This window comes from Sinocyclocheilus rhinocerous, unplaced genomic scaffold (assembly GCF_001515625.1).
Source record: "Sinocyclocheilus rhinocerous isolate Xijiao unplaced genomic scaffold, SAMN03320098_v1.1 scaffold4778, whole genome shotgun sequence".
Lineage (NCBI taxonomy): Eukaryota > Metazoa > Chordata > Actinopteri > Cypriniformes > Cyprinidae > Sinocyclocheilus > Sinocyclocheilus rhinocerous.
The window spans coordinates 34,826-61,721 of NW_015666951.1; the positions used below are offsets into that span (position 1 = coordinate 34,826).

At 38.9% G+C, this 26,896-nt stretch overlaps 1 protein-coding gene across 1 annotated transcript in view; it reads left to right on the plus strand.

Annotated features, from left to right (window-relative positions):
• LOC107733235 (CUB and sushi domain-containing protein 1-like) overlaps positions 1–25,931 on the plus strand; it is a gene marked incomplete at its 5' end in the record, with an annotated part of 58,086 nt that extends 32,155 nt beyond the window's left edge. The window contains 19 exons of the mRNA XM_016544797.1: positions 3,468–3,656; positions 5,266–5,451; positions 5,736–5,930; positions 6,235–6,408; positions 6,489–6,662; positions 6,773–6,946; positions 10,087–10,275; positions 10,411–10,584; positions 13,982–14,164; positions 17,811–17,990; positions 18,114–18,287; positions 18,474–18,647; positions 19,046–19,132; positions 19,772–19,837; positions 19,989–20,086; positions 21,066–21,153; positions 22,589–22,721; positions 22,809–22,987; positions 25,357–25,931. Of these exons, the coding sequence (XP_016400283.1) occupies positions 3,468–3,656; positions 5,266–5,451; positions 5,736–5,930; positions 6,235–6,408; positions 6,489–6,662; positions 6,773–6,946; positions 10,087–10,275; positions 10,411–10,584; positions 13,982–14,164; positions 17,811–17,990; positions 18,114–18,287; positions 18,474–18,647; positions 19,046–19,132; positions 19,772–19,837; positions 19,989–20,086; positions 21,066–21,153; positions 22,589–22,721; positions 22,809–22,968 (2,798 nt within the window). The remainder of the gene's footprint in view (positions 1–3,467; positions 3,657–5,265; positions 5,452–5,735; positions 5,931–6,234; positions 6,409–6,488; positions 6,663–6,772; positions 6,947–10,086; positions 10,276–10,410; positions 10,585–13,981; positions 14,165–17,810; positions 17,991–18,113; positions 18,288–18,473; positions 18,648–19,045; positions 19,133–19,771; positions 19,838–19,988; positions 20,087–21,065; positions 21,154–22,588; positions 22,722–22,808; positions 22,988–25,356) is intronic.
• Positions 25,932–26,896: the final 965 nt, after the last annotated feature.

The window sequence follows — 26,896 nt, forward strand, 5'->3', positions numbered from 1 at the left end:
GGCGTAATTCTAAATGAGTTATTACCCCGTAAATATTTAAAAAGTTTCCGTATGCTCCTAATCATTAGCGTTTCAGAAGAATGACTAATCACCTCTTTGTCTGGCTCATCAGGGTCCTTTCTCTCAGCATCAGCTTGTTTTGCTTTTTCCGCTCTTTCCTCGCATGATGGATTTTTGATATAGGGCTCTGTGACAGTCTGGGTTAGCAGCGGCAGCACACCTAGGTTTCCCTCCTCAATATGGTTTCCCTTCTGTAGCGATAACTTGGTGGGACAAAAACAGATGGTGGGACAGATTCAAAGCTTCGTACCGTTTTCTTTCTCAATCCATCTTTTATCTCCACAGGCTGTTGCTTCATCAACTGTAGCGGGTCCTTTCACTCCGCCTTCCTCTCTCTTTTGTTTCTCTCTTCATTTTTATTTTTATTTCCTGACCTTTTCTTCCCACCATCACCTGTGTGAGGTTTGCTAAATGACTGGCTTTGAGAAGTTTGAAGGTCTTTCTTTGGAAAAAGAAGAAAGCGTGCAGGTTAAAGGTTGAAGATTGACAGCATCAACTTTGTAATTTAAAAACAAGGGCCAAGGAGCATGAAAGTTTGTTTGTATCGTAACTTTATTAAATGCAAAGCTGGGGCTCTTGGGTCATAGAAAGGTAGGAAACAGCACCGCGCCTGGTTGACGCAGATGCACAAAGTATTTGAGCACGAAGGCTAAATTTCTGCTAAGGCTTCTCTTACAGCTAGACCTCTGTGGCCAACAATCAATAGTCTTTTTATCCATTTAGAGGGCAGCACCTGCTCTATCACATGAGAGGTATGATGCACAAAACAAAACCGCACTCTAAGCCATTTAAACCATTAGTGCAGGTTTTATTCAAAGTTTTACAACAGGTATATGATGTGTAAACTTTCAAATTTGTCCATTATCTATAATCTTCAGTCAGGGCTAATGGACGAGAAACTGGAAACATTTTATGTCCCTGTGGTTTGATCATTAGAAAGATTTGTGCCTTGTAAAACTTGATGGCTGCCCTTCCATTACTGCTATCTTTATTTATTTATTTTTCTTTGTCCTACAGTAGGTTAGCTTTTGCTTTTAACGTTTACTGTGAAGAGCTAAATTCCCATGAAATGGCTTGATATGAGTGCAGTTTTCTTTCCTGTGTTGATGTTTGCTGGAAAGTTGAGACAGGATTTTTTTTTTTTATGCTTTTAGATTTTATGAACCATAATTTGTGACACTGATATTTTTTTATCCATTTTCTTAAAACAGAAATAAATTGTATTATTATTTTAATACTTTTATTCAGCAAGGGCACATTAAATTGATGATTCCTCTGCACAATGTGACTTTGCTGCAGCCTGAAATTGAACTGCTGGTTTGGTCTGGCCAGAGGAGAACTGGCCCCCCGACTGAGCCTGGTTTCTCCCAAGGTTTTTTCTCCATTCCTTTTAGATTTTATGAACCATAATTTGTGACACTGATATTTTTTTATCCATTTTCTTAAAACAGAAATAAATTGTATTATTATTTTAATACTTTTATTCAGCAAGGGCACATTAAATTGATGATTCCTCTGCACAATGTGACTTTGCTGCAGCCTGAAATTGAACTGCTGGTTTGGTCTGGCCAGAGGAGAACTGGCCCCCCGACTGAGCCTGGTTTCTCCCAAGGTTTTTTCTCCATTCTGTCACCGATGGAGTTTTGGTTCCTTGCCGCTGTCGCCTCTGGCTTGCTTAGTTGGGGACACTTCATTTCCAGCGATATTGTTGACTTGATTGCAAATGATTGCAAAGATACTATTTAAACTGAACTGAGCTGAATGAAGACATCACTGAATTCAATGATGAACTGTCTTTAACTGGAAAATTAGTGTTTACTATTGTCATTTTGCATTATTGACACACTATTTTCCTAATTAATGCTGTTCAGTTGCTTTGACACAATCTGTATTGTTAAAAGCGCTATATAAATAAAGGTGACTTGACTTGACTTGACTTAAATTGATCAAAATACATTTATAAAGTTAAAAGTCTTCCTGTGCTTTTTGAACTTCATTAAAGTTCATTAAAGTCCTGTTTTTTTTATTTTTTTATTTAGATCAAATAAATGCAGGTAGTGTGATATTTGTCAACTTATACACTATACACAAGAAATACACTAGCATATAAATAACACTGAATCCACAACACAGTAAGACTAAAAACCACAACTTAAAAAAAATAAAATCTTTATTGGTTATTTGCATGGGGCACATTGTTTTATATCCGTCTTTTTTTTTTTATAATTGTTGATCCATGTACATGTTTCAGACGGGTATCTTTGACTATTGAGTAGTCTCGTGCCATCAGCACAGTGTTTTTAATATGACTTTAATGTAGCTATAGCTAACAGCTGTTCAGCTTTGAAAAGACCCTTCCACTCTATTCCATTTTATTGCCATCTAGCTGTTTTCAATGCCAGAATGTGTCCTCTGTGAGTGGTCCCTCACTCTCCTAAAGGAAATGATCATTGCTAGACATTGTGTTGGACTGAAATTAGAATTGTTTTAATGGCATTTAAATGGAAGTTCAGCAAGAGCTTGTTCATCTAATTCAACACAAGGGCATATACATAAGCGGCTGCCTACACTGCAGAAAATCATTTTCTTAATCAGTATTTTTGCATTATCCTTTACATAGTGTATCTTGAATATATATCTAGAATTAATTTCCTGTGCAGTTTGCCTTCGCACGTTAACTTCGCTTCTTTTTTAAGTATAACAAAAAATAAAGCTTAAGAAAATGATTTGTAGTAGTCTGCATCTCTGCCTTTTCCAGGAAACCTCCACTAATCATACACTAATTAACTTACATTAATTAAACAGTCTGGGGGGCAACTTCCTCAAGTCCCTGCATTACGGGCAGCTAGCCAAACCTGTTTACCTGTAGCACTGAAGGATTATATGAATATGTGAACTTGTGAAACAGATAGGCCTGTAATGCGGTCATAGCGATTAATAATGCGACAAATTGCATTCCTGCCCCATTTCCTCCTAATTTCCTCCATACCTCCTTTTATATTATGCTTTTATCATTACCGTCCTTCTTTTTCTTGTTTGGTCTGCAAGGAGAACAGCCTGCTAAGATCTGATCTCAGATGCCTCATGTGCCACAGGAGAGAATGTGGCCTGGATTGCATATACCAAACACCATAACTTTGTATAATGACTCTCGTTGTATTCTGAATTACAATTTAGACTAACAAACTGTACACAAAACAATAGATTTTTTTGTTACATATCCATCATTTATGACCTTACACAAATTCCTGCAGTTCAATACCGTGCATCTTTTTAATCAGTCCTCAGCTCCCGGCTGCGTTAATATCCGGTAAACAGGATGAGGAATCGAAATGCAATAAGCAGCAGGTTTCACAGACTGATGTGTTTTTGACTTCTGGCTGTGTTTACATTTGTATGTGCTACAGCGGCATACTGCAGTACCCCAGACCCTCCTGTGAATGGCTCGGTGCATAGCCAGACGGGCACAAAACTTGGCAGTACCTTGCGCTTCAGTTGCGACCGGGGCTTCAACCTGATTGGCCAGACCACCGCCACCTGCACCCGCACCCCACAGGGCATCTACCAATGGAACGCTCCAGTGCCGCTTTGCCAAGGTGAGTCTGAAAATCTTGTTTGAAATACCTTGGACAAAGTCTGGAGGCGATTATCCGCCTCTCCTCGCTGAACTCTCTCTGCGAAAGACCGGCGCCGGCGTGGCTAATTCCGTATTCAATCAATGTTTAGGGCTTGGCTGCATCTGTCAAATTGCTCATCACAATAAATGGGTTAGCCAGGAGCCATAGCTGCGAGACTATTGCTAATGTGCTGTCCGAGGGGAGAGTCTCCTCAGAAAGAGGCAGTTATCATCCACTAAAGCAGGGGCCTCCACGGGGTCTACCGTTCTGCAGTCTCAGAAGTGCTGCGTTTTATCACCACTTCCTGGCTAATAAAGGCCTCACCTGTGAGAGAGGTGAATTTCTCTTTGACAGGGATGGTGTGAGATGCCTTAGGACGAGAGCCTTAGAGCTCTATTGAACATGCTGAATGGTCTTTTTCGTGTTCGAAAGTGGGACGTAGTTCACTCATGATTGATTGAAAGTTGAGTAGCATGGATATTAAATCCAATATGTGTCAGTCCTTTGAAAGAAGAGGCATTATAATGACTTTTGAGACTATAGAGAATAATACAGTGGTTACTGATCTGGGCTGAACGTCAGAAGTTTGTAGGTTCAAACAAACGGGGGGCCAATCATGAACTCTAAAAATCATGAAATCGTCTCTTTTGTGGCCTTGAGAGAGACACTTAACCTCGGGTTGATCCAGAGGGAATGTCCCTGTAAGTGTACTGTAAATCACATTGGATAGAAGTAGTTGCTAAATGACAAATTAAGATGGTAGAGGAGGCAGATCTATGGGCGTTCAAACTTTTAAATCAGCATTGCCTGTCATCCTGGTGTTGGTGTTCTGATTTGACACATACAGTGGTGCCAAAACTTATTTAGACATTTAAGCAGCCCACAAAAAATGTTATTGCATTGGATTAAAAAAAAGTCATGTAAAAAAAAAGAGTTGCTATTTATTAAAATTACTGTTTTATTTTGTATTATTATTTAAACATTTTATTTATTTTAGTTTTTTCTATTTGCTTTAATTTTTGTGTTTGCTTTTTTAAAATAAATGTTTAATGTTGCATTCAACGATAAAACACCAAACCAAGTGTCATCTGCAAACAAACGATGCTACTATTTTTGTTTGTTAGTTTATTTAGATTTTTTGTTTCTGTTTCAACAGTATTTGCTTTTTTAATAATAAATGTTGATTTATATTTTACTATGTATGACGTAGACATTTCCATATTTACGTATGGCTGAAGTGGCCAGAGAGATTGTTGTGTTTATACTGTGTTTATGTTCAGTACCCTCTGACTCTCTGGTGGCTGTATAGGATGTTGTCGTTCTCACTGTGTCCTTAGTCCATGTCCAGATGTAATCTGCATCTTGGCTTGTGCCCGTTGCTTTCTAGCTGCTCTTGTTTACCTTCCCAGAACCACTGCAAGCTTGTGTTTGCACAGTCGCATTGCTGCTTTTAGTGTGTTCACTGAGTGTGTTTACACTGAGTATTCTTTGAAATGTGATGGTGAAAAGAAATACCCACTTTCCTTGGGGTTTTGTGAGAAAATACTTGAGTTAGTTTTTGAGGTCAGAATCTTTCTCTCCTTCACAGTTGTTTCCTGTGGGATGCCTATTGCGCCAGTGAATGGCACTGTCATCGGGCAGGACTTCACTCTCAGCTCTAGAGTCTCATTTTCTTGTAATCCTGGTTTCCGATTGGCCAATGCTCAGCCGGTGTCAACGCTTTGTCAAGAGTCTGGGAGGTGGAGCCCGATGGAGACCCGCCCTCGCTGCGTCCGTGAGTTCATGAGCGCCACAATCACTGTCCTTATTTACATAAAAGATTGATAAAAGAAAGAAAAGATAAAATGTATATTATCTTGAACTTTTTTCTTTAACTTTAAAAGTCTTAGGCAACATTTAACCTTGAAATCAAAATTTTGTTTAAACATGGAAATTAATGGAACAATTTAGCAAAAGAATAGATGGATGGATGGATAGACAGACAGACAGACAGAAGAAATATGTTGCTGTAGGTCTTAATCAAGTAGCACATTTGTATTACTAACTTTGACCCTCCAGCTGTGACCTGCCCTGACATCGGCCACTCTGCAGTGGATCATGGGAGGTGGAGGCTTATTTATGGCATGCAGAATAAATATGAGGCCATGATGATGTTGACCTGTGACCCTGGATATTTCTACAAGGGTCAAAGGGTCATCCGCTGCCAAGCTAACGGCACCTGGGATTACCCTGAGCCGAGACCGTCCTGTGAAAGTGAGTGCAATATGGGCTATAGTGACATTAAGACATATGCTTTGAGACCACAGTATTTTCAAATTAGGATTTTTTTTGGAAACCTGCGACCTAACAGAGAGGATAAGTGGTTTGGAGAATGGATGGATGGATTTTCAAACTTTTATTGAAAACCCCTGATCTAGTATGTCATGATAAAAGTCAATTTACATACCAAATAAATGTTGAGGGGGGAAAGTCAATTTCATGACTTTAAAATGAAATTCTGTTCATAGTTCGAAAAAAAAAAAGAATACTAATACATTTTTCATCTGATTTTACCTAGTCATTTCCTGTGGTGACTTTGGAACCCCTCCGAATGGGAATAAAATAGGAACATTAACCGTGTACGGAGCGACTGCCATTTTTTCCTGTAACACGGGTTATACTCTGGTGGGCTCCAGAGTGAGAGAGTGCATGTCCAATGGCCTGTGGAGTGGAGCTGAGGTCCAATGTCTTGGTGAGTCTCTACTTCCGTTATGGGATTCCATCATTAATTTGAGAAAATGTACCCTCATTTACGATATTTTTCTTCAACAGCTGGACACTGTGGCACACCAGAGCCTATTGTGAATGGCCAGATCATCGGAGAGAATTACAACTACAGAGGCAGTGTCGTTTACCAGTGTAATCCTGGATTTCGACTCATCGGCGTGTCTGTTCGCATCTGTGAGCAGGACCACCGCTGGTCTGGAAAGACTCCCGTCTGTGTCCGTAAGTGTTGCTTAAGCAATCTGATATGACGTCTTTTGACAGTTGCATGCCTCTGAGAAATAAAATAATCATGTAAATGGATATTAATATGTCGCTCTGATGTTCTGTAGCCATCACCTGTGGACATCCAGGCACCCCTGCTAATGGTGTGACTCAGGGAACGCAGTTTAACCTGAACGACATAGTGCGTTTTGCCTGCAACCCTGGTTATGTTCTGCAGGGTGCAATCAAGTCTCACTGTCAGCCCAACGGCCAGTGGAGCAACGCTCTGCCCAAGTGTAAAAGTAAGTCCTGTGGCTTCATCATCAGTGGTGGACTGTAGTGTGGACTGTATGTGTGTTACTTGACAAGGAAATGTGAATAGTGCTGTTATGTTGAAATAACTTGACTGCTCTATTCAAATTTGCTCTATAACTCAGCATGGTGTAGAACAAGAGTATGTGTTCTAATGGTTCTTAACTGAGAAATAACAGCATTTAAAGGATTTAAACAATGAAAGTAATGCGTTTCATTAAAAAAAAAGTATAAAGACCGTAGAAGCAGCTTTCTGTTGGTCAACGTGGAATATTTGCATGAGCACCTTGAACCTGTTGTGAAACATTGTTCGCTCAATCGTTCTCTCGCAAAATTCCCAGTCATATGGATTTCTATTAACATGACTGAATTTTTCTGTGAAAATTAACCAAACAATGGTTTTACTTACTCAAAAAGTGCTTTAGTTGGGGTTTCGGATGACTAGCACAGATCCAGCCAATGACAATATATGCAAATCTTTGTGTGTAATTCAACATGTTTCATTAGGAGTTGCCATAAGTAAGCCAAATGTGCCATAAAGTGCACTACTGTTTACTGTTTGTTTCAGCAGCCATTACTTCAGTAATCAGTGTCACATGATCCTTCAGAAATCATTCTAATATGCTGATTTGGTGCGCAAGAATCATTTCTTATCATCAGTGTTGAAAACAGTTGTGTGCTTAATATTTTCTGGAAACAGTGAAATAATTACACAAGTTATGAATGCATGGCATCACTCTGATTGATCTGAATTACCTTAATTTGAATCTTTGAAGTTGCATCATCCATCCCCTCTTTAGATTATAAATGTGTGTTTACTCTGACTGAGGAAGTTGAAGTGGTCTGATCATATCAGTCACGGTCTCCTCTCCATCATGGTCCGTCATTAGCACTGAGCGTGGGAAGACGGCCGTTTAATGGCACAAAAGGAGCCGGTAAAAAAATGCTATGAGCTCGGAGCTGCATCAATAATTTAGTAGGCCTCTGCACAGTCCCGCTAATCAGCACCAATTTGTGTCTGAGTGAGCCGCTTCTATCTCCAAAATGGCCTTCCGAACCACACAGATAAGTTGGTTAGACACATATCTGCAGATAATTGAACCACCTCTCCTCAAAAATGGCCACTGGCCAGCAGGAGCATCAATTTTAATATCGTATTACGGCCAAGCACAAATAAACATGATTTCCTATGTTGTTGTTTTTTTTCTTTTTCTGCTTTTCTTTCTTTCTATTGATTTTATTTGTGTATTTATTTCTAACTTAACCATTAACATTTTAGTTGAAAATCAAGCTAGTATATTTAAGTTATAAATGGTTGCATCATAGAAAATGGCTTTGGCTGGCTCTGCTAAGAGCTGTTAAAGGCATTAGCATGCATTACTACCCTGGAAAGTCTAATTCCGTTGACAAGTTGTCCCTAACGGAGAGATTTTAAGGGAACGTTGCTGGCCTGAAACAGCAGAAGGAACACTCTGGAGTCAAATAAGGAAGCCTGTCCTCTTCATGTGGCTTCACTGTTTCCCTGTAATTGCACGTAAAATGTCGCCAAAAGTGTGTTCAGCTGAATTTGTTAGAATCAGTTGAAGTACTCGAAGAACAAAACATAGTTTAACATGATGGCCCATCTTATTGTCTTGGCCTGCTCAATTGCACTTGCACTTTAATGTATATTTTGTTTCCTTTCAGTGCGTGAATGAAAACAAATTACTGCTGATTTCTGTTTTAGGTTCTTCATCATGCACTTTTGTCCTTCTGTGCTCTCGTTCTCTGCATGTTTTTGGCTCATAGCTAACACACCAGCGCTATATCTCCATCTCTCCTCTCTCTAAGCCCAGTTCATGTCCTCAGCCAGCCGTTAATGAAGCTACTGTTTGTGTTTGTGGTTTCAAATATTTACAGAAGTTTTTTTTTTTTTAGAAGCCTTTAATCTTCTTTGTAAATCGTCTTTTTCTGTCATTTTGTGTGGGGAAAAGTGTTTGGTTGGATATCAGGAAAAATAAACTGTGCCCACTGGCAGCGTCTTTTATTTCACAAAATTCGCTAAAAAAATTGCACAAATCAATTAATGGCATAAACAAGGCCAAAAATGAGTGCTGAATGTGATTTGCATGCCACAGTTGCCCATCGTTTAGATTGGCTTGTTGTGGAGGAGGAAGCAGATTTTACTGGGACTGAACAGAGGATACATTGCTATATGTATCTGGATAGATGCCTGTTTATAATTTTTTTTTTTTCATCATGCTGTAATCATTTGATGAATTACTGCCACCAAGATAGAAATGTACACAAAGGTATCTTTTAAATGAAATTGAAATTAATTATACCAAAAAACAGTTGTGACTTAAAGAGACGGTCATATGGTATTTTAAAGTGTCCTAATATTGTGTTGGAGTCACCTACAACAGGTTTAAATGCATCTAAGGCCAGAAAACATTGTAATTTTTTCAGAATATACATTTAATATTAGAGTCATTTGCCAATGATTTCGAAACGATTCGTTCCAAGCAAGTTTGGAGCAAACCCCTCCCTTCCATAAGCCTACTCTGCTCTGAATGATCAGCTGGCCAAGCCTGTTGTGATTGGCACAGAGAGGAGTCCTTGAGCAAGTTAGTTAGCGAGTGCTACCATTGAAATGGCATGCACACAACAAAAGGTTCGAATTGTACTTCTGTGGCATCCTTGAACACAGCGTCTTCTCGACATGATGTAAACACACTAACTAGCTGAAGTGTTTGTGGGCAGGTCAGATTCTGTTCGTATTCTGGGCAGGCGGAGATTATGTAAATGTGTTATCTGTAATCATGTGTAATCATTCTAATATGCTGATTTGGTGCTTAAGAAACATTTATTATTATTATCAATGTTGAAAACAGTTGTGTGCTTAATTTTTTTGTGGACTCCGTGATATTTCAAGATTGTTGAAAGTTAAAAAACAGCATTTATTAGAAATAAAAATATTAGAAATATCTTTGCTTTCATTTTTGATCCATTTAATGTGTTCTTGCAGAGAACAAAAAAACTTACCCCAAACTTTTGAATTGCAGTGTACTTCTCAACAGTATTCTTCATAACCTTCTTTCTCTCTGTCTTTTTTTCTCGCTTTCTCTCGCCCACTCTATCTGCGTCTCAGTTGTGAACTGCACTGACCCGGGACATGTTGAAAATGGTGTCAGACAGGTCCTGCCCAGCGGGCCTCATCGTTACAGTTTCCAGACCACAGTTTCTTACAGCTGTAACCCTGGATACTACCTGCTGGGCACCAGCACTCTGAGCTGTCAGGGCGATGGCACATGGGACCGTTCCCTACCCAGGTGCCTCTGTAAGTCATCTTAGCCTGATAAACCTTTACTCAAATAATTTCACAACCTACTTTACTCTGCATTGTTTATACACGTGATCTGACATTGTGCACTGTAGATAAGGTTTGCCCTTTTTTTTCCCCTCTCTGCCGCAGTGGTTCTGTGTGATCGTCCCAGCATGCCTCCGTATGCACAGATCTCGGGGGACAGGCGCACAGTGGGCTCCGTTATCCGCTTCAGCTGCATCGGCCAGCGCAGCATTGTGGGCAATACCACCCGCATGTGCCAGCTGGATGGCCAGTGGAGCGGCTCCCTGCCACATTGCTCTGGTACTTCAAATCTTTTCCCTACTCAACATGCTCATCTGTATGTCTTTATTGTTATTTTTATTTAGTAATATATTGGTATCTAAAAATATTTTAGAAATATATCTCATTGTAATTTTTTTATATTTACACACACTAGACTACCTACTTTCATTTCAAAACATTCCTTGTCATTGAGTCCCTATTTTGTCTTGAGCAGTGAAGCTGCCAAAAAACCTTCAGGTACTGCAGGTTCTTTGGTTTCCCAGCAGGCTCTGCACATTTGTGTTCTTCCTCACAATGACTGTATGATGTTGAGATCCAGCTTTGCAACTCGGGTCAAAGCAAGGACTTATACACAGCTATCACAAAGGTTACTGATATTCAAGCAGGCAGCAATAAGCAATAAGTTATAAAATAACTTTTGAACAAGATCATTTGTGTAAATTGAGTTAAATATGTTGTCTTGTGGAGTACGTGTAAATATGCCATGTCTTCAGTGCAGTACTAAATCAAAGTACTAATACTTTTTGATCTTATTTTTATTTTATTTTTCTTAGATTTAATTAACCCTCCTATGTTTTTTTTTTTTGTAGATATGAAAGAGACTGACAGATTCTCTCACAAGGGAATGTAAACTTATGAGAAAAGAAGGGAATATTTTTGCAAACTTTATAATAATAATAATAATAATAAATATACATTTAATATATAAATACATGTAAATAAATATATATTTTTATTTATTTGTTTATTTAATTTAAAGCTATTAACAAACCATTAACTATGACTTTTGCCTCAATAAACTCCTAATTTGCTGCTTATTAATAGTTAGTAAGGTAGTTGTTAAGTTTAGATATTGGGTAGGATTAGGGTTGTAGAGTATGGTCATGCAGAATATGTGCTTTATAAGTACTAATAAACAGCCAATATGTTGTTAATAGGAGTGTTAATAAGCATTTAGTTAATAGTGAGAACTGGTCCCACTTATTTTTTTATTATTCCCTATTGGGACACCTGACCATTAAACAAACATGGACTTTAATAATAACATCACACTCTAAATACATAGACATTTATATGGAGTTGGTCCTCCCTTTGCAGCAATAACAGCTTATATTCTTATAGCTGGCTCTCTACAAGATTTTGGAGTGTTTCTGTGGGATGTTTTGCCAATTCATCCAGAAGAGCATTTGTGAGGTCAGGAGCTGCTGTTAGACAAGAAGTCCTGGCTCGCGGTCTCCATTTCAGTTCATCGCAAAAGTGTTTGATGGGCTTAAGGTCAAGGCTCTGTGTGGGCCAGTCAAGTTCTTCCACACCAAACTCATCCAACCATGTCTTCATGAACCTTGCGTTGTGCACTGGGGCACAGTCATGCTGGAATGGAAAAGGGCCTTCCCCAAACTGTTTCCACAACGTTGGAAGCAAAGTATTGTCCAACATTTCCTGGTATGCTGAAGCATTAATATTTGCCTTCACTGGAATTAAGGAGCCTAACAGAGAAGCGTGATTCGTCACTCCACAAAACAGGTTTCCACTGCTCCAGAGTCCAGTGTTGGTGTGCTTTACACTACACCATCTATTGAAACCCATTCAGTGAAGCACAGTGTTTGTGTGGATATTAATGCCAGTGGAGGTTTGGTCTCTTGGAATCAGCAGAGCATTGGTGATTTTTACGCACCATGCATGACCCGCTCTGTGACTTTACGTGGACTTCACTTCGTAGCTCAGTTGCTGCTGTTCATAAACACTTCCACTTTCTATATAATAATACTACTTACAGTTGACCGTGGAATATCCTGCAGGCTTGAAACTTCACAAGCTGACTTATTGCAAAGGTGGCATCCAGTCACAGTACCACACTTTGAATTCACTGAGCTCTTCAGAACATCCTTTTTTTTTAATAAAAAAAAAAAATGCAGACTGCATGGCCAGGTGCTTGATTTGTATACACCTGTGGCAATGGGTCTGGTTGAAACACTTGAATCCTGAATTTAATAATTAAGAGGTGTGTCCCAATACTTTTGTCCATATAATGTGCATATATAGTGGGGCATGGGCTCCATTTTTCACATTTGAGATAGCACAGTCTCTGAGGTCTCGTAAGCGTGTGAGATGATGAATCAATGGCTTCAGGATCACAGCCCAGATCAGTGGGTGGTAATACAATAGTGCCATATAGGCAGCATCCAGAAGGGCAAAGAGTGTGTCCCCTCATAAAACTGGTTTAATCTTCTCATATTGGGCTTGGCGACACAGACTCCCACATGCCTGCCAGGTAATGAGCTGCCCTGCTCCACTATAAACACATCAGTCCATTGCAGCCCTCAGATATGCCAGAAGAGCTTCATCCCTGGCTGTAAAACCACTGACAGGTTAATGTCACAATTCATAGCATTCATATTTCTCAAAAGATTGCTGTTTCTTTCTGTCAGCTGTCAAAAAGTGCATTAGGCTTTTTTTGCAAGACATCTTGTGGTTAATAACTGGCCTGTCAGTGTGAGTTTCTGAAGACGATATGCGGTATATAAATAGTAGTAATTCTTTAATATTTACTTCGCCCTTCACCGAAAGACTCACTGTTCATTTCAAATTAGTGATTGTTTGTTGAGCATTACCAGAGGATATATAGAGAATAGAAAGATCATTTGTAAATGCATCAGTGGATCAAAATAAGAGGATTTGCTGAAGAACACCATGGAGCGCACGGGTCGGCATTATGAGCGGAAATTAAGGGAAATTTTCTGTCCCTGGTGCTTTCTTTTCCAAAGTAAATTATCACCTAAACCAAGCCGCTGTGATGCCTCTTTTCATCTCCTTTGCCAGGTCTACCGCAGAGAGTTGTTCAATAAATATGAATGAAATTACTCATCATCTTGTGTAAATCTCAGTTAACCTCTTTAAATAAAAGCCTAATGTAATAGAGAGCAAGTTTGAAAGTCCTGCGGGGCATCTAGATAGTAGTTTTCCTATCACTCGCTGCCAAAGGATCTAAATTGGACTGGTTTGAGGGTATCTTCATTGTACATAGACACTACGCCAAGGGTTTGAAACTCATTGTACTTGAGGTGTATAGACAACTCCATTGATTTTAATGGGAGTGATTTAGTTTTATTGAGTTTCTCCACAACGCATGTGTCCGTTGGTTAAACAAACTAGATGAACACCAGATACAGATGTTATTCCCCTGTAAAGACCTTGTCTCAGACGAATTAAAATCACCACCTTATCCCTGAATTGTGCATTTAGCACTTATTTCATTTTTTTTTTTTACTTTAAATATATCATGTAATTTTAAATGCCAAACCAAAATGAAGAAAGTGAAAATTGATATTATGGGCCTGATTTAAATATATATATTTTGTTAACACTGCCATAAGAATAAGTGTCCAAGTGCTCATATGTATGTGTGTTGTTTCAGGGGATTCTGCTGGTTTGTGTGGAGACCCTGGCATTCCAGTGCACGGGATCCGTCTGGGAGAGGAGTTCACCGTAGGGAGCATCGTACGATTCAGCTGCGAGCCTGGCTACGTTCTGAAGGGCTCCTCTGAACGAACCTGCCTGGCTAACGGGAGCTGGGTGGGCATCCAGCCTGAATGCCACGGTAAGAAAAATGAAACCTGGGTGGTCTGCAGAAGAATGCGGCTGAACTCAGATGATTAATCGCTTCTGCCTCTAGAAGATTCTGCTACACCCCAAAATTGTAGCCTATGCAAATTTCTCAGCGAGTTATTTCATAGCAGTTTGATTCTGCACACAAATGTCTAAACTTGTGCAAAACAAAAGATCGAGATGGAGACAAACCAACAGACTGAGGTAGAAAGTGGTTGGAGAGAAGTTATTTTCATCTTGATTGGTTCCCGTCTGTTCTCTGCTGTAGCTTTAAAGTGGCTCAGTACACCTGGGGTGTACACATGTTACACTTCCACTCGTACCGTGTTTTCTTTCTCTCAACATACTGAAACGACTGTGCCAGCCCTGCTGGTCCCCTGGCCACTGGGCTGCTGTGTTTGCACTCTCTCCTTCTCTCTTAAACAGCATTATTATTCTGCTCGTGTTGGTTTGTGTGAAGTGCCTGCAGAGTCAGGCTGACAACCCAAAGAAAGGCATGTCAGAGAAGCAGAAAACCCAGGTTAATTACCCGTGTGGAGATGCCTGCCATTTTTCTTACCCTGCTTTTTTAACACCAGCCATTTGTTTTATCTCACATCTTGTTAACAGTCACCCCTAAACATTCCAGATATTTTTAGTTTTGCATCTCGTACAAAGCACACTGTCATCTCAATCCCTTCCTACCTTCCAAATGCTTGGGGGTTGTGTGTTTGAAATATGTGCGCTTGTGTGTCTGCCTAAGTTTGTGTTTCTCTTATTGATTTGACCCTTGGGCTATTGTTATCCATGCCAGTTCAACAAACTGTGGTGACAAAAAAGGTGGATTCTCAGAAAATGCAGACGTTTCCAGAGAGCAAATCAATAGCAACCTAAAACCCCTCTCATAAATTTACATGCTGAATACACCATAAAAAGCTCATCGTCTTAAAGTGCAAGGGGAAATCAAGATGACTTTTTTCGTTTATGTCCTCATCACAAATGTTTGATGTCCTAGCATTTGCTTATATGAGGAAATAGACTGTTCTTTGCAGAATTGGTGTGCTTTATAATAATGTAATATACTATAAAATAGTGGTTGTCAACTGGTGAAACGTGACACAAAAAAAAGGATAGCAGGGAAAAAGTCTTGCATGCAAATAATTAATAAACGGTAAGACTTTAGTATAGACCAATTCTCACTATTAACTAGTTGCTTATTAGCATGCCTATTGTTAACATATTGGCTGTGTATTAGTACTTATAAAACACATATTCTGCATGGCCATATTCTACATCCCTAATCCTACCTAAACCTAACAACTACCTTACTAAATATTAATTAGCATCAATTAGGAGTTTATTGAGGCAAAAGTTGTTGTTAATGATTTGTTAATAGTGAGAATTGGACACTTTAAAATAAAGTGTGACCTAATAAACTACTAATCATACTGTATACTTATTTTTTTTCTATGCAAATTTCACACGAAGCAAAAATAAAGTGGGCTCATTCACTTTTAAAATGGAGCAGATTTTTTATTATTATTTTTTTTTCTCTCAAATTTACATCAAAGGTTCTCTATCCAGTGAAACTCAGTATGTTGGCACAAATCCATCCTCCTCTTGCTAGAAAAATTATCCACACATTATACCGACAACAGTGTGTGGTGAATTATTGCCGCCCAAACATGATACCATTCAAATTTGGGTTTGTCTGATAATCATATTTGGTACTGTGTTGGGACACCACTTGATTTCCAATGTAAAATGTGTATCCTGATGCAAAACCTGATCCAAAGGACACTAGCGTATGTAATAACTGATGGAAGCCCCCATGAAATCAAAATCAAAGTTTTGTGGCTTTAAGTCCATCAACAGTATATGCTAGTTAAACTAATTTGACAAAAGTAGCAAATATAAACATTTTAAATGTATAGTCCTTTTCCGGGGGAATACAAACCAAAAATATAAATGACTCCTCTTGGGCACAATATTTGTAAAGTATATTTATGTGATGTATATTTGAATATGAAATATATTCGATTGTGCTAAAGTGGAACTATTGCAAGTATCAGTACTTCAGGTACTTGAAATGTCTTGCATTTAAAGACTGATATTACTCAAAGTTCATACCGTCCTAATCAATAGTGATATTAAAATACATTTTAGGCTTAATATAAAGAAATGTGCATTGTGCACAAGTAGTACTTCAGATAAAGTCAGTAAGTCTAAAGCGATATGTCAGTAAATGCGTTAATAGATTTGAACAATACTTAGTATGAAATAAATGTATTTTAAATATATTACTTTTTACTAGGGTACCTCTGAATAGCATTAGCATGTAGCAATTCACGATTAATCCTATCCCTGTTTCTTAATGGTTGATTAAAAAGATAACATGCTATCTGGAAATCTTATTCTAATCAAAAGAGCTTTTTTAAGCTTGTTAGCACTGTGCTAAGCTGTTAGCTTGGTACTCGGCTAATTGAAATGTTATCATTAGCTTTGCAGTTGTTCACCTGTCAACAAAGACTAGCTCTTAGCAAACAAATTGCAGAGGATAAAGTAAGCATTTATTCTGTAGGATTATGAAGAGAGAGGATCATTTACCTCATTTGCACACATTTGTCTTGGCAAGTATTTTAGTATTACAACTTTTTTAGCAGATGTAGGTACTTTGATTTATTATTGCTTTTTATTTTCTTAAAAGTAAATGTTTATCACTGCCCTTGTGCATCTCTCTATGTGACACCGTGATCACACCATCTCAGCAAATCATAGTTCTAAGTTGGAAAGTTTCCATGTTCCAAGTCTAGCTCTAAGTGGCTTTCTTTTGCAATTTCCTAAATAGCAAGTTGGAAATTCCCACTTTCCGAGTTAAATGGAATGCAGGATAAAGTCGACTATGCTCATAGTGTCTTTTCATAGGGTCTTCAAGTGGCTTTAGAAAGGGACGGTTTTATTCTCGAGATTCTCTTACGCTAAACTGCTCTGAATAGTACAGCTCTCAGTGGCCGAGCTCTTGAGGAATCCAGAGGCTGGAGTTGAATTGGTTTTGTTCGCGTGAAGCTTTTCAATGCATTGTGGGACAGGAATTAATAATGAGGCACAGTGTTCTCCATTATCCCAGCTCTGGACGCAAGCAGATCAGGGACGTCTACATAGCAGCCCTGTGTTGGAGAGATAGACTAGCCCTGTCCCCCCTCTTGGCAGCCACCCGAGTGACTTGCCATGCTCATAAAAACACAATGCTCACTGTTCAGGCTCTGAGCAAATGGCGGTCACGTGCAAACGTTACAGCTCCAGACACATTGGTGTCTTTGGCACAGAGCAGCTGCCGGTGGCCTCAGACTACAGGAAGTGACTAGAGGAAAGAGCCTCCCAAAGCTGATGCCTAAAACAGTTCATTAATTTAAAGGCACCACTAAGAGTGATAAAACATCTTGTTGCTTCCAGTTTATGACCCTTTTAATATGAAAATGTTTCTGCCTAAATTTGTTATCTGTTTCAGTGAAACGGCTAATTATAAAATGGTTCCAAATCATCCGTATTTTGGCACACTTGTCCTCGCTTGTCATTTAGCCATGTACTTCCTCTTATCGCACCACAAATGGCTTTCAGCTTTTCTTTGACTTTGCTTTACTCTCTCTGCCCACTTCCAGTCATTAACTGTGGAGATCCTGGAGTGCCAGCTAATGGTATCAGACTGGGTATTGACTTCACGTACAGCCACACTGTGAGCTTCCAATGTTCACCAGGTTTCACTATGGATGCCGATCGTGCCTCCATGCTCATCTGCACCAAGGATCGCACATGGAATGGCACCAAGCCAGTTTGCAAAGGTTCGAGTACACCTCTTGTGAATGGAAGCTTCCTGTATACTTCCAAATGATTGGGCTCTTGCGCTATAGGCTATGTTGTTTTAGTTTAGTTCAACATGACTGATTGTCTGTGTCCTCTCACAGCCATTGTGTGTGGAGCACCTCCCAGCATCCCGAATGGTCAGGTGGTGGGGTCTGACTTCCAGTGGGGGTCCAGCATTAGTTATAGCTGTAATCAGGGCTACCAGCTTTCCCTTCCCACTATCCTCACCTGCCAGGGCACAGGAAACTGGAGTGGCGAACGGCCGCAGTGTTTTCGTAAGTGTGAATTTTTCTAAAGGCTCCAATTACAATTTGAGGTTTACCAGAACTGTTTATAAGCATTTAAATCCACATATAACATTTTTAACTGGATGTTTCTAAATTTTAGCGGTACGTTTTGTGTGATGGTGGCAATACCTTATAGTATAATAATTTCCTCAATGAGTTTCTCTTTCTCTGCAGCTGTATTTTGTGGAGATCCAGGGATACCAGCCCAGGGCAAGCGAGAAGACAGAGGATTCACATACCTGTCCTCTGTTTCATTCTCATGTTACCCGCCTTTGATCCTGGTTGGCTCTGCTCGCCGTTACTGCCAATACGATGGAACCTGGAGTGGAACCCAGCCATCTTGCATAGGTCAGCTGATGTATTCATGCTGCCCTCACACTTAAAATATAAACAAATATATAAAACAGTTCTGACACATTATTATATTGCAAAATGAAAAAAAAGTGATTGGGCTAGCTTTGAATAGTAATTGTTGGTTTTGACTGGTTTTGTTTCACAAACCTGGCAACCCTGCACATTACAATTCAGAAGTGTTTTCTTTTTTTTTTTTTAAGAACCACCTTTCTGCTCAAGGCTAGATTTATTTAATCATAAATACAGTAAAAACAATAATATTGTGAAATATTTTTCAATTTAAAATAAGTGTTTTCTGTTTTATTGTATTTTAAAATGTAATTTATTCCTGTGGTGGCAAAGCAGAATTGCTCTGATTGTTATTAATTAATTAATTTATTTATTTAACACAGATCCCAGTCACACCAGCTGTGTAGATCCTGGCACTCCTCTCTTTGGCCACCAGAACAACTCTCAAGGCTACCAGGTGTGTGATCGCTGTGCCCAATTCATCATGTTATTGTTGAAATTTCATATTAGTAGAGCTCTGATTAGCCCAGTGGAATGCATTGATTTGGTTTTGGAAAGCCCAGACTGCTATAAAATATCATCAGATAAACAGTTCCCATACAGTATTTACCATGCCGACTGTGAGCGTATAGGGCAGAAAAATAAGATTAACAATTTCCTTTTTACTCTGCTGAAGGAGGATGGCATTAGTCTCAAGTTAAACCCTAAATGCATCATAGTCTAATATGTTGCTGGAATCTTTTATAATAAAGCTGAAAGTAGGGTTCTGGCCTTTTGCAGTGGAAGGATATTAACAGCACCTGTGGGAGACCAGAGAGAGAGACAACATAGTCGTATGACATCTAATAAAGCTGTTTTTCCCCCACTGTGTGTGTCCAATCATCTTATAATGTCCTGCGAAGTAGACTTCACAGGGTATTCAGATATATTAAGTGAAATCCCAAATCATAGAAAGTCTATATGTTATGCCCATATGGTCCAAATGTTTTTGGTTTTAATTTATTTACACAAGTCATGTAATCATGTTTGTTAGTACTGCTTTTGAAAGGTCAATGTCAGGTGTGTTCTGCCTCTTCATCTGACACCATATATATTTACTTGTCCTATAGCTGATAACAGACCAAGCGGAAAAACTGTAGGAACAGTGCAAGAGCCGCCCAACACAAAGCAACCCGGTAAGTTTCACTGTCTACCATAAATTAAAGTAATCTTTTAATGCAAGGCAAGTTAATTAAATATTCCCCTAAAATATTTTAGTCACTTGAATGTATAATACAGTCGTTCATGTCTTTGTTTCTCTCATTGTGTTCTTCTTTTCTGTGTCAGAAGAAGCCCAGTTGTTGCTGCAGGTGTATCAGATTCGAGGCCCTGTGGAGATCTTCGTTAACAAGTTCAAAATTGACAACTGGGCCTTGGATGGACATGTATGTATATTCCTCTTTCCCTTTCCTCTGATCTTCCCCGTAGTTGTAACAGGAAGCCCTTGTGTGCCTTACATCCATAGAATCATTATCCTGACGTTTTGAAATGAAGACTCCCTGCAGTGTGAAACGTGGAAGTAATAATCATTGTGATGATTCTACAGATTTTCCACGTTGTAATGGATTCGATTCAAATAGATTGTTTGCTTTGAAGATATTAGGCAACCGCAGATCAAATATTTGAACCACGATTTAACTTGACCCAGCCTTCTGATCGGCTTATACATAAGTGGACTGGTTACTGGGAAAAAGAAGCATCTTACGTTTGATTTCAACAGCCATGCTTTTATGTTGATGCAAGTCCTTTCTCCTTCATGGTGTGACTCCATGCAGATGTAGTCCTCTGAAAGTCGTGCTCTTGCTTTGAAAGGTGGACGTTTCTGAACCTTTACTGCAACCTGAGAGTGCTCAAAGTGTACTTCAATACTCACAGGCTGATGTAAGGGCTCTTGTATAGGGCCAGACCTTGGGCTGCTTGTAACTACTGAAACCCTCAACCACACACACACAGCTTGTCACTCCTGGGGATAGAAGAGAACCGACAAAGTTTTTCTTTTAATTAAAACGTCAGTTAAATCATTGCTGGGTAATCAGGGCCAGACGTCTCTACCCCCCTCCAATGCACTTGGGACAAGCACCTGGGAGAGTGTAATTAAAAGTGTGGGCCATGAGTGTGTGGCTCTTGTGTGTGTGTGTGTTCATGTAAGAGAGAGAGATAGAGAAAGCACAAGAGGGAGAAAGCGACTTTTATGTGTTTGTAAGTGGATGTGTACATTTTTTATGCCTCAGCGAGGAATGATGGGGAAAGTAAATGTCAAACATAAGTAGTCTTTCACATCACTGACACATTTTACCTTTCAGTGGCTCATTTGTGACATTTTGAACATTCATTTTACTTACGGATTTGTACTTTTCTCCACAGGTGTCATACATGCCTTCTTCTGATTCATTTGTGTACCAAGGCTTTGTTCGAGGAAAAGGCTTCGGCCAGTTTGGACTTCAGAGGCTGGGTATGTGTGCTTGTCTTATAGGACTGTAAAATCTTGCTTGTTAAAGGGATAAAATTAAAAAGGACTCAATGTCGTTCCAAACCCGTGAGACTTTTGTTCATCTTCTAAACACAAATAAGCTTTCAAATGGAGGGACAGAAATATCTAAAGCTTCATTTGTGCTTCAAAGACAAACAGAAGTGTATTATGGTTTGGAACAACATATTGACAGAAATAAATGACAGAAATTATAGCGGCATTAAATCATGTCATTTTCATCACGTTCTTCTGTTGAATTGAGTCCACCTGGGACCCCAAACCGATGTTCAGTGTACTAGCTTAGCATAGCACTATCTCAAGTTATACCCTATGCAAGTGATTGATTATATGATGATACAAATGAAAATAATGCATTTTATTACACTGTTCTCTTTAATGCTTTATTCCGATTGATTCATTATAACAAAACTTATTACAGGGGTTTATCTGTGTCAGGCTGGATGGGATGCTCAAACAAATCAGTCCATGAATAATTTGCATATAGATGTTTCAGCATTTTAAGCTGGCAAGGTATTTTAACATTGGATAAAGTACACACTTCAGCTTTAATGTCGTAGTGAAAATGTCAAGTCTGTATCGTTTCCTCAGATATCAGTTATCAAGTATATGTTTAAAATGATATATACTGCCAATGCCACCCACAAGAGCTATCATGTATTATTATAATACAATTTAGTAGGAGAGAAAGGAAAACTAGGGTTGGTGTAAGTATCTGGTGTACAGCTTGTGGAGGCCAAACCGGGAACGGTCTGTCAAATCCTGCCATAATGAAACATGCGCGCCTTCATCTATAAACGACAGCTGTATAGACTCCTATCCCAACATTGTCAGACAGATTGAGCAAACAGAAGATTTATTAATAAGAGGAGCTGTAGTGGAAAGAGCGTGTGTGTGTGTGCACACCCATATTCCATCATTTCATGTTGGTTTGATGAGCTGGCTCTATTGAGTTAGTTAATTGAATCTCCCACTTGCAGCCTTGATGTTATTGGGAAGCTTTTTGGCATTGTCTGATGAACAGGTGCACTGACACTCTCTCGTTGTTTAGGAAAGCTCTGTGGTCGAAATTGAAAAGTGTCACGAATTTGCCGTGTCTTGATATCTCTAATTAAAAAGCATTGTCAAGATAATGCAGTTTGACATCTCCCAAAAACAAGTCTCCCAGTTGAGTTATACAAAACAGTGAGATGTGAAGTTTGCCCATTTAATTGATTAATTTCTTATTTGTTGCATGGTTTCGAATCAATTCGAACACATGCTTTGACAAAAAGCTTTTCACTTGTGGTTAGTTATTGTTAATAATAACTCTATACAGAAATCAATTGTTTATTCCTGTATTGTTTGAAAAGGTAAAAACAATATTTTGTAAATGCTTTATTTGTATGTTCTTTTACAGAGGGCCTTGATCCAAATGGCGAGAATCCAGGCTATAACTTTGCCTCCAATAGCAGTTCGGTGGCAGCAGCCATTTTAGTGCCTTTTATTGCCATGATCATAGCAGGCTTCGCACTGTATCTCTACAAACACAGGTACAGCACTCATTGTGCATTGATTTTTGTGATTTATTATGAATCACTCTTCCAGAATATTTGGTAATATGTCTTGTTTACTTGCAGAAAAAGGCCCAAAGTACCCTTCAATGGTTACGCAGGCCATGAGAACACCAACGGAAGAGCCACTTTCGAGAACCCTATGTATGACCGTAACATCCAGCCCACTGATATCATGGCCAGTGAGACCGAGTTCACAGTCAGCACAGTGTGCACAGCAGTATAGCGACCGCTCTAGTCAAAGGTGAGTCTTCAACAAGAGAGATCTGTTCTTAGTGACCAGCCTACATAAAGATTTGACTTCAATACAGGTAACATAAGAGGAATGACACAATACACTAATAAACATAAAAATACTGCTAATAAACATGTTTCAGGTCGTGATCAGGACCCTGTTTGCCTCAGAACTATATACCTTCACATCAGAAGTGTGTCTTCATAGGAAGTCCACTAGGTTTTGGAACAGAGCTAATAATTTGTTTTTGTGAAACATTATACTAACGTTGTGAATTATGAGCTGGTTACAGTCTGATATTTGTTGAATTAACTTTTTTTTTTCTAGAAGAACTTTTCAAGATTTCAAAGTCATAGCGTGACCTTAGCATTCTGCATCCACATCTAGCAAGCTTCGTTAGACTACTGTACAAACTAGCTTGGTGTCAGGGATGAAAAGGTCATTGGAGAACAAAGTTGAAATCTTGCGGTGTAATAAGCCGAATGAGGACAAAGACCTCAGGGAAAAGGAAAAAAGCAATATATCCTCACATAGTTGCTTTGGAATGATTTAGAGGCATCATTTGCTGTATATTTCTGCTATTATACACAAACTGCCTTTTCAGCATATAGTTTGTTTGAATGTTGAGTGGGGGAATTAAAACGAGAGAAATTGTACTTCTAAAACTGACTTTATCGCCCTAGTTTTGCCCTCAGACAAAATGGAAAACAAACTTCTGAGGCAAGGGGATAAGGATAGAGAAGTATTGAATTTTAATTAATTTATTTCAGCTGTTATACTCTCTTCCAAGATTTTTTTTTTAAAGAGCACCTAATCTTAGCCGCAGACTATGAACTTGGGCAGGATTTGTAATTTGTTTCCCCCTGTATCCCATGTATTTAAATCTGTTCTGCTGATTTGAACCTGAAACATTTCTTTGTCATGTGCTTTTCTGCTATTTGAGTATTTTTTTGTGATTGCTTTTCTAAATTACGTAGGAGTTAAAAATGTACCTTGCTATTGCATTCTGTTGTTACGATGTTAGTCTGATACTGTTGTGTTGAGCATCTTTCTTTCTCAATTTTCGCTATTTTTCCCTTTTTCACCATGTCCATCTGTTTTTTTATGTCTTCCTTTCCCATCTGACAAGCAGTGTTGGGCAGTAACTACTAAGTACTAAAAGTAGCATTGCTATTAACTACATCTTTCAGTATCCTAGCAGTACCTCAGCTGTTTTTAAAATAGCTTTTCCAGTAATATGATTTTTTTTTTATGCATCTGTGCAGAATACATGGCAGAACGTTTTCAGCTATGAATCTTCAACATTTAGGGGCTTAATGATGCAGAATTTATGGTAATTTTATTTTTTTTGCCGTTTTTATTAGGATAGGACAGTGTAGAGCAGACAGGAAGTGAAGTGGGAGAGAGAGAGGGGTTGGGATCAGGAAAGGTCCTCAAGCCGGGATTCGAACTCGGGACGCCTGTAACACAGTAGCGTTATATGTTGGCGCACTGCCCACTAGGCTATTGGTGCCGACAGCCCTTTTAAATAGCACTGTGCCTCTGCTTGTGCGATTTGTCTTCAAAAGATGTTCTGAGTTTGATGTTCGTGTTGTTTGTGTTTTGGGTTGTCATGTGGCTGAACCAATTGTTAGTGTTTATACGATTCATTTTAACAGGTTGGTAAAATCTGAATTTCACCAATAAAATCATTAAATGAACCAGCTGAAATTTGATTCCCTTTGAGTCCCATCACACGTCATTTTTGTTCCATATAATTTTTTCACTTTTAACTAAATTATAGTAATTTATAGTGTTATCTGTTGTATTTTGTATGTTTTTTTAATGTAGAATTTTTATAATTTATGTAAAAAAAAAAATATCTGTCCAAATCCTTTTTAATGTTAAGGTCCTTGATTTTGTACCAGAAATATACTGCTAATTACAAAATATTTTTATTAGACATTACAAAATGTCCTCTTAAGGTGTGGTCATATTAGCGATATTTTGGCAAAATTGTGAGGGCCAAAAGTTACATCTTCTGTAGTCAATAGTTGTCAATAGTGTACCAATATATGAAGAAGTCACTGAAAGAAGTCACTTTCATACCCAGCAGCTTTCCATTGGTCGACTCAGCAAATCCACGCAACTGACTTGAACCCATTACAACAATTGTGTTAAGAATTTAAATGAATGGATTTTGCATGTGAAAATTTACAGAACAGCGGTAAATGTGACTTTACAGTAAATGGCTTCAATGTAGCTAGCTAGTTTTTAGTATCTTCTAGTGTAGCTACTTAGTAGTTTAACTAGTTTAAATAATGAGTAGCTTGAGAAATCTCAAAGTAGTTTCTTCAAGACTGCTGACAAACGTGTCTTTTCTCTTCTCTTTTCATAGGCCTGCATATAATCTTACCCTCTCCACACAACTGTTCCCATAGTAAGAATGGGCCACATGGATGGACTAAAGAGGAGGATGTTTTTTTTTGTTTTTCATTTGTAAACAAGTTCCAATTGTGGCAAAGTGATAAACCTTGACAACGATGCTGTCAAAGCGCATCAACAGAGATGCACTGATAAAGAACCACGTCAGTGTTTGCTAGCTAAAGCTCTGTTCCTACACTCTTCTGCTGTCTCCTCTTTTTTCCTTCCGATGGAACATCCTATTTGACTGTGGCAGCGCAAAGGGACACATGTGAAGCTCACAGCCGTCGCTTGCCAAAAAAAAGACAAGAGATACATTGTTCGGTCAAATGAAGGCCGAATTCTCACTCTTGAGTTGGAGGAAGTCTTCATGTGAGCAGGAAGTCACAAGAAGCATGTTGCTGGAGAGTTGAAGCTTTGTTTTACTTTTGTATCTTGAGTTCTGTCCATGGAGTGCGTTTTGGCTTGTTTTATCCCGTTTCCACCTTGAACTAAAATCACAAGTGCAGACTTCACTGAGGACACACTCTCTGACACCTTCCCCATCAGTTCCCTGAGTATGTAACCCCACAACTCGATATGAAGTGGAGGCTTCTGAGGCTGATTAGAAGACATGGATTCTAGTTGTAGCACCTCTCTTCTCATTTCAGCCTGAAGGAACGAGTGTTCTCCCACCATCTTATCATGATCCTGACTGAATTACCCAATCTGAACCCCCTCCTTGTGTGTTTGGATGTTCGGAGTTGGATGGTCTTGGTCTGTGGGCTGGGATATCATAGCGAAGAACCGTTTGTTAGCATTTATAGTTCTTCGGATATCATTGAATGACAGGATCCAATGGTTTGCATACATAGATTAAAAAAAGCAACACAGCCCTTGAAGAGTTGAAGTACAGAGGTAAATCTAACTTGAGATGTGTTTTTTTGGGTCTACTTTCGGTCCTCAAGTTCTGAAGTCAAGGATAAGGTTGACGTGAGGGTTTTATCAGTAGTGTACCAATATATGAAGCACAGCTCACACAGAAGTCACTTACATACCAAGCAGCTTTCCGTTGGTCAACTCACCAAATCCACGTGACTGACTTGAACCCATTGCAAAATCAATGTTAAGAATTATTTAGCTCTAACTCGAAATTCCTGATCACATCGATTCCTATTGAAATGACTGGATTTTGCACGTGAAAATTCACAGAACAGTGGTAAATGTGACTTTACAGTAAATGGCTTCAATGTAGTTAGCCACTTTTTAGTAACTTGTAGTGTAGCTACTTTGACAGTAGTTTAACTAGTTTAAATAATGAGTAGCCTGAGAAATCTCAAAGTGGTTTCTTCAAAACTGCTGACAAACGTGTCTTCTCTGTTCTTTTCATAGGCTGGATATAATCGTTCCCTCTCCATGCAACCGTTCCCATAGTTACGAATGGGCCACATGGATGGACTAAAGAGGAGGATGTTTTTTTTTGTTTTTCATTTGTAAACAAGTTCCAATTGTGGCAAAGTGATAAACCTTGACAACG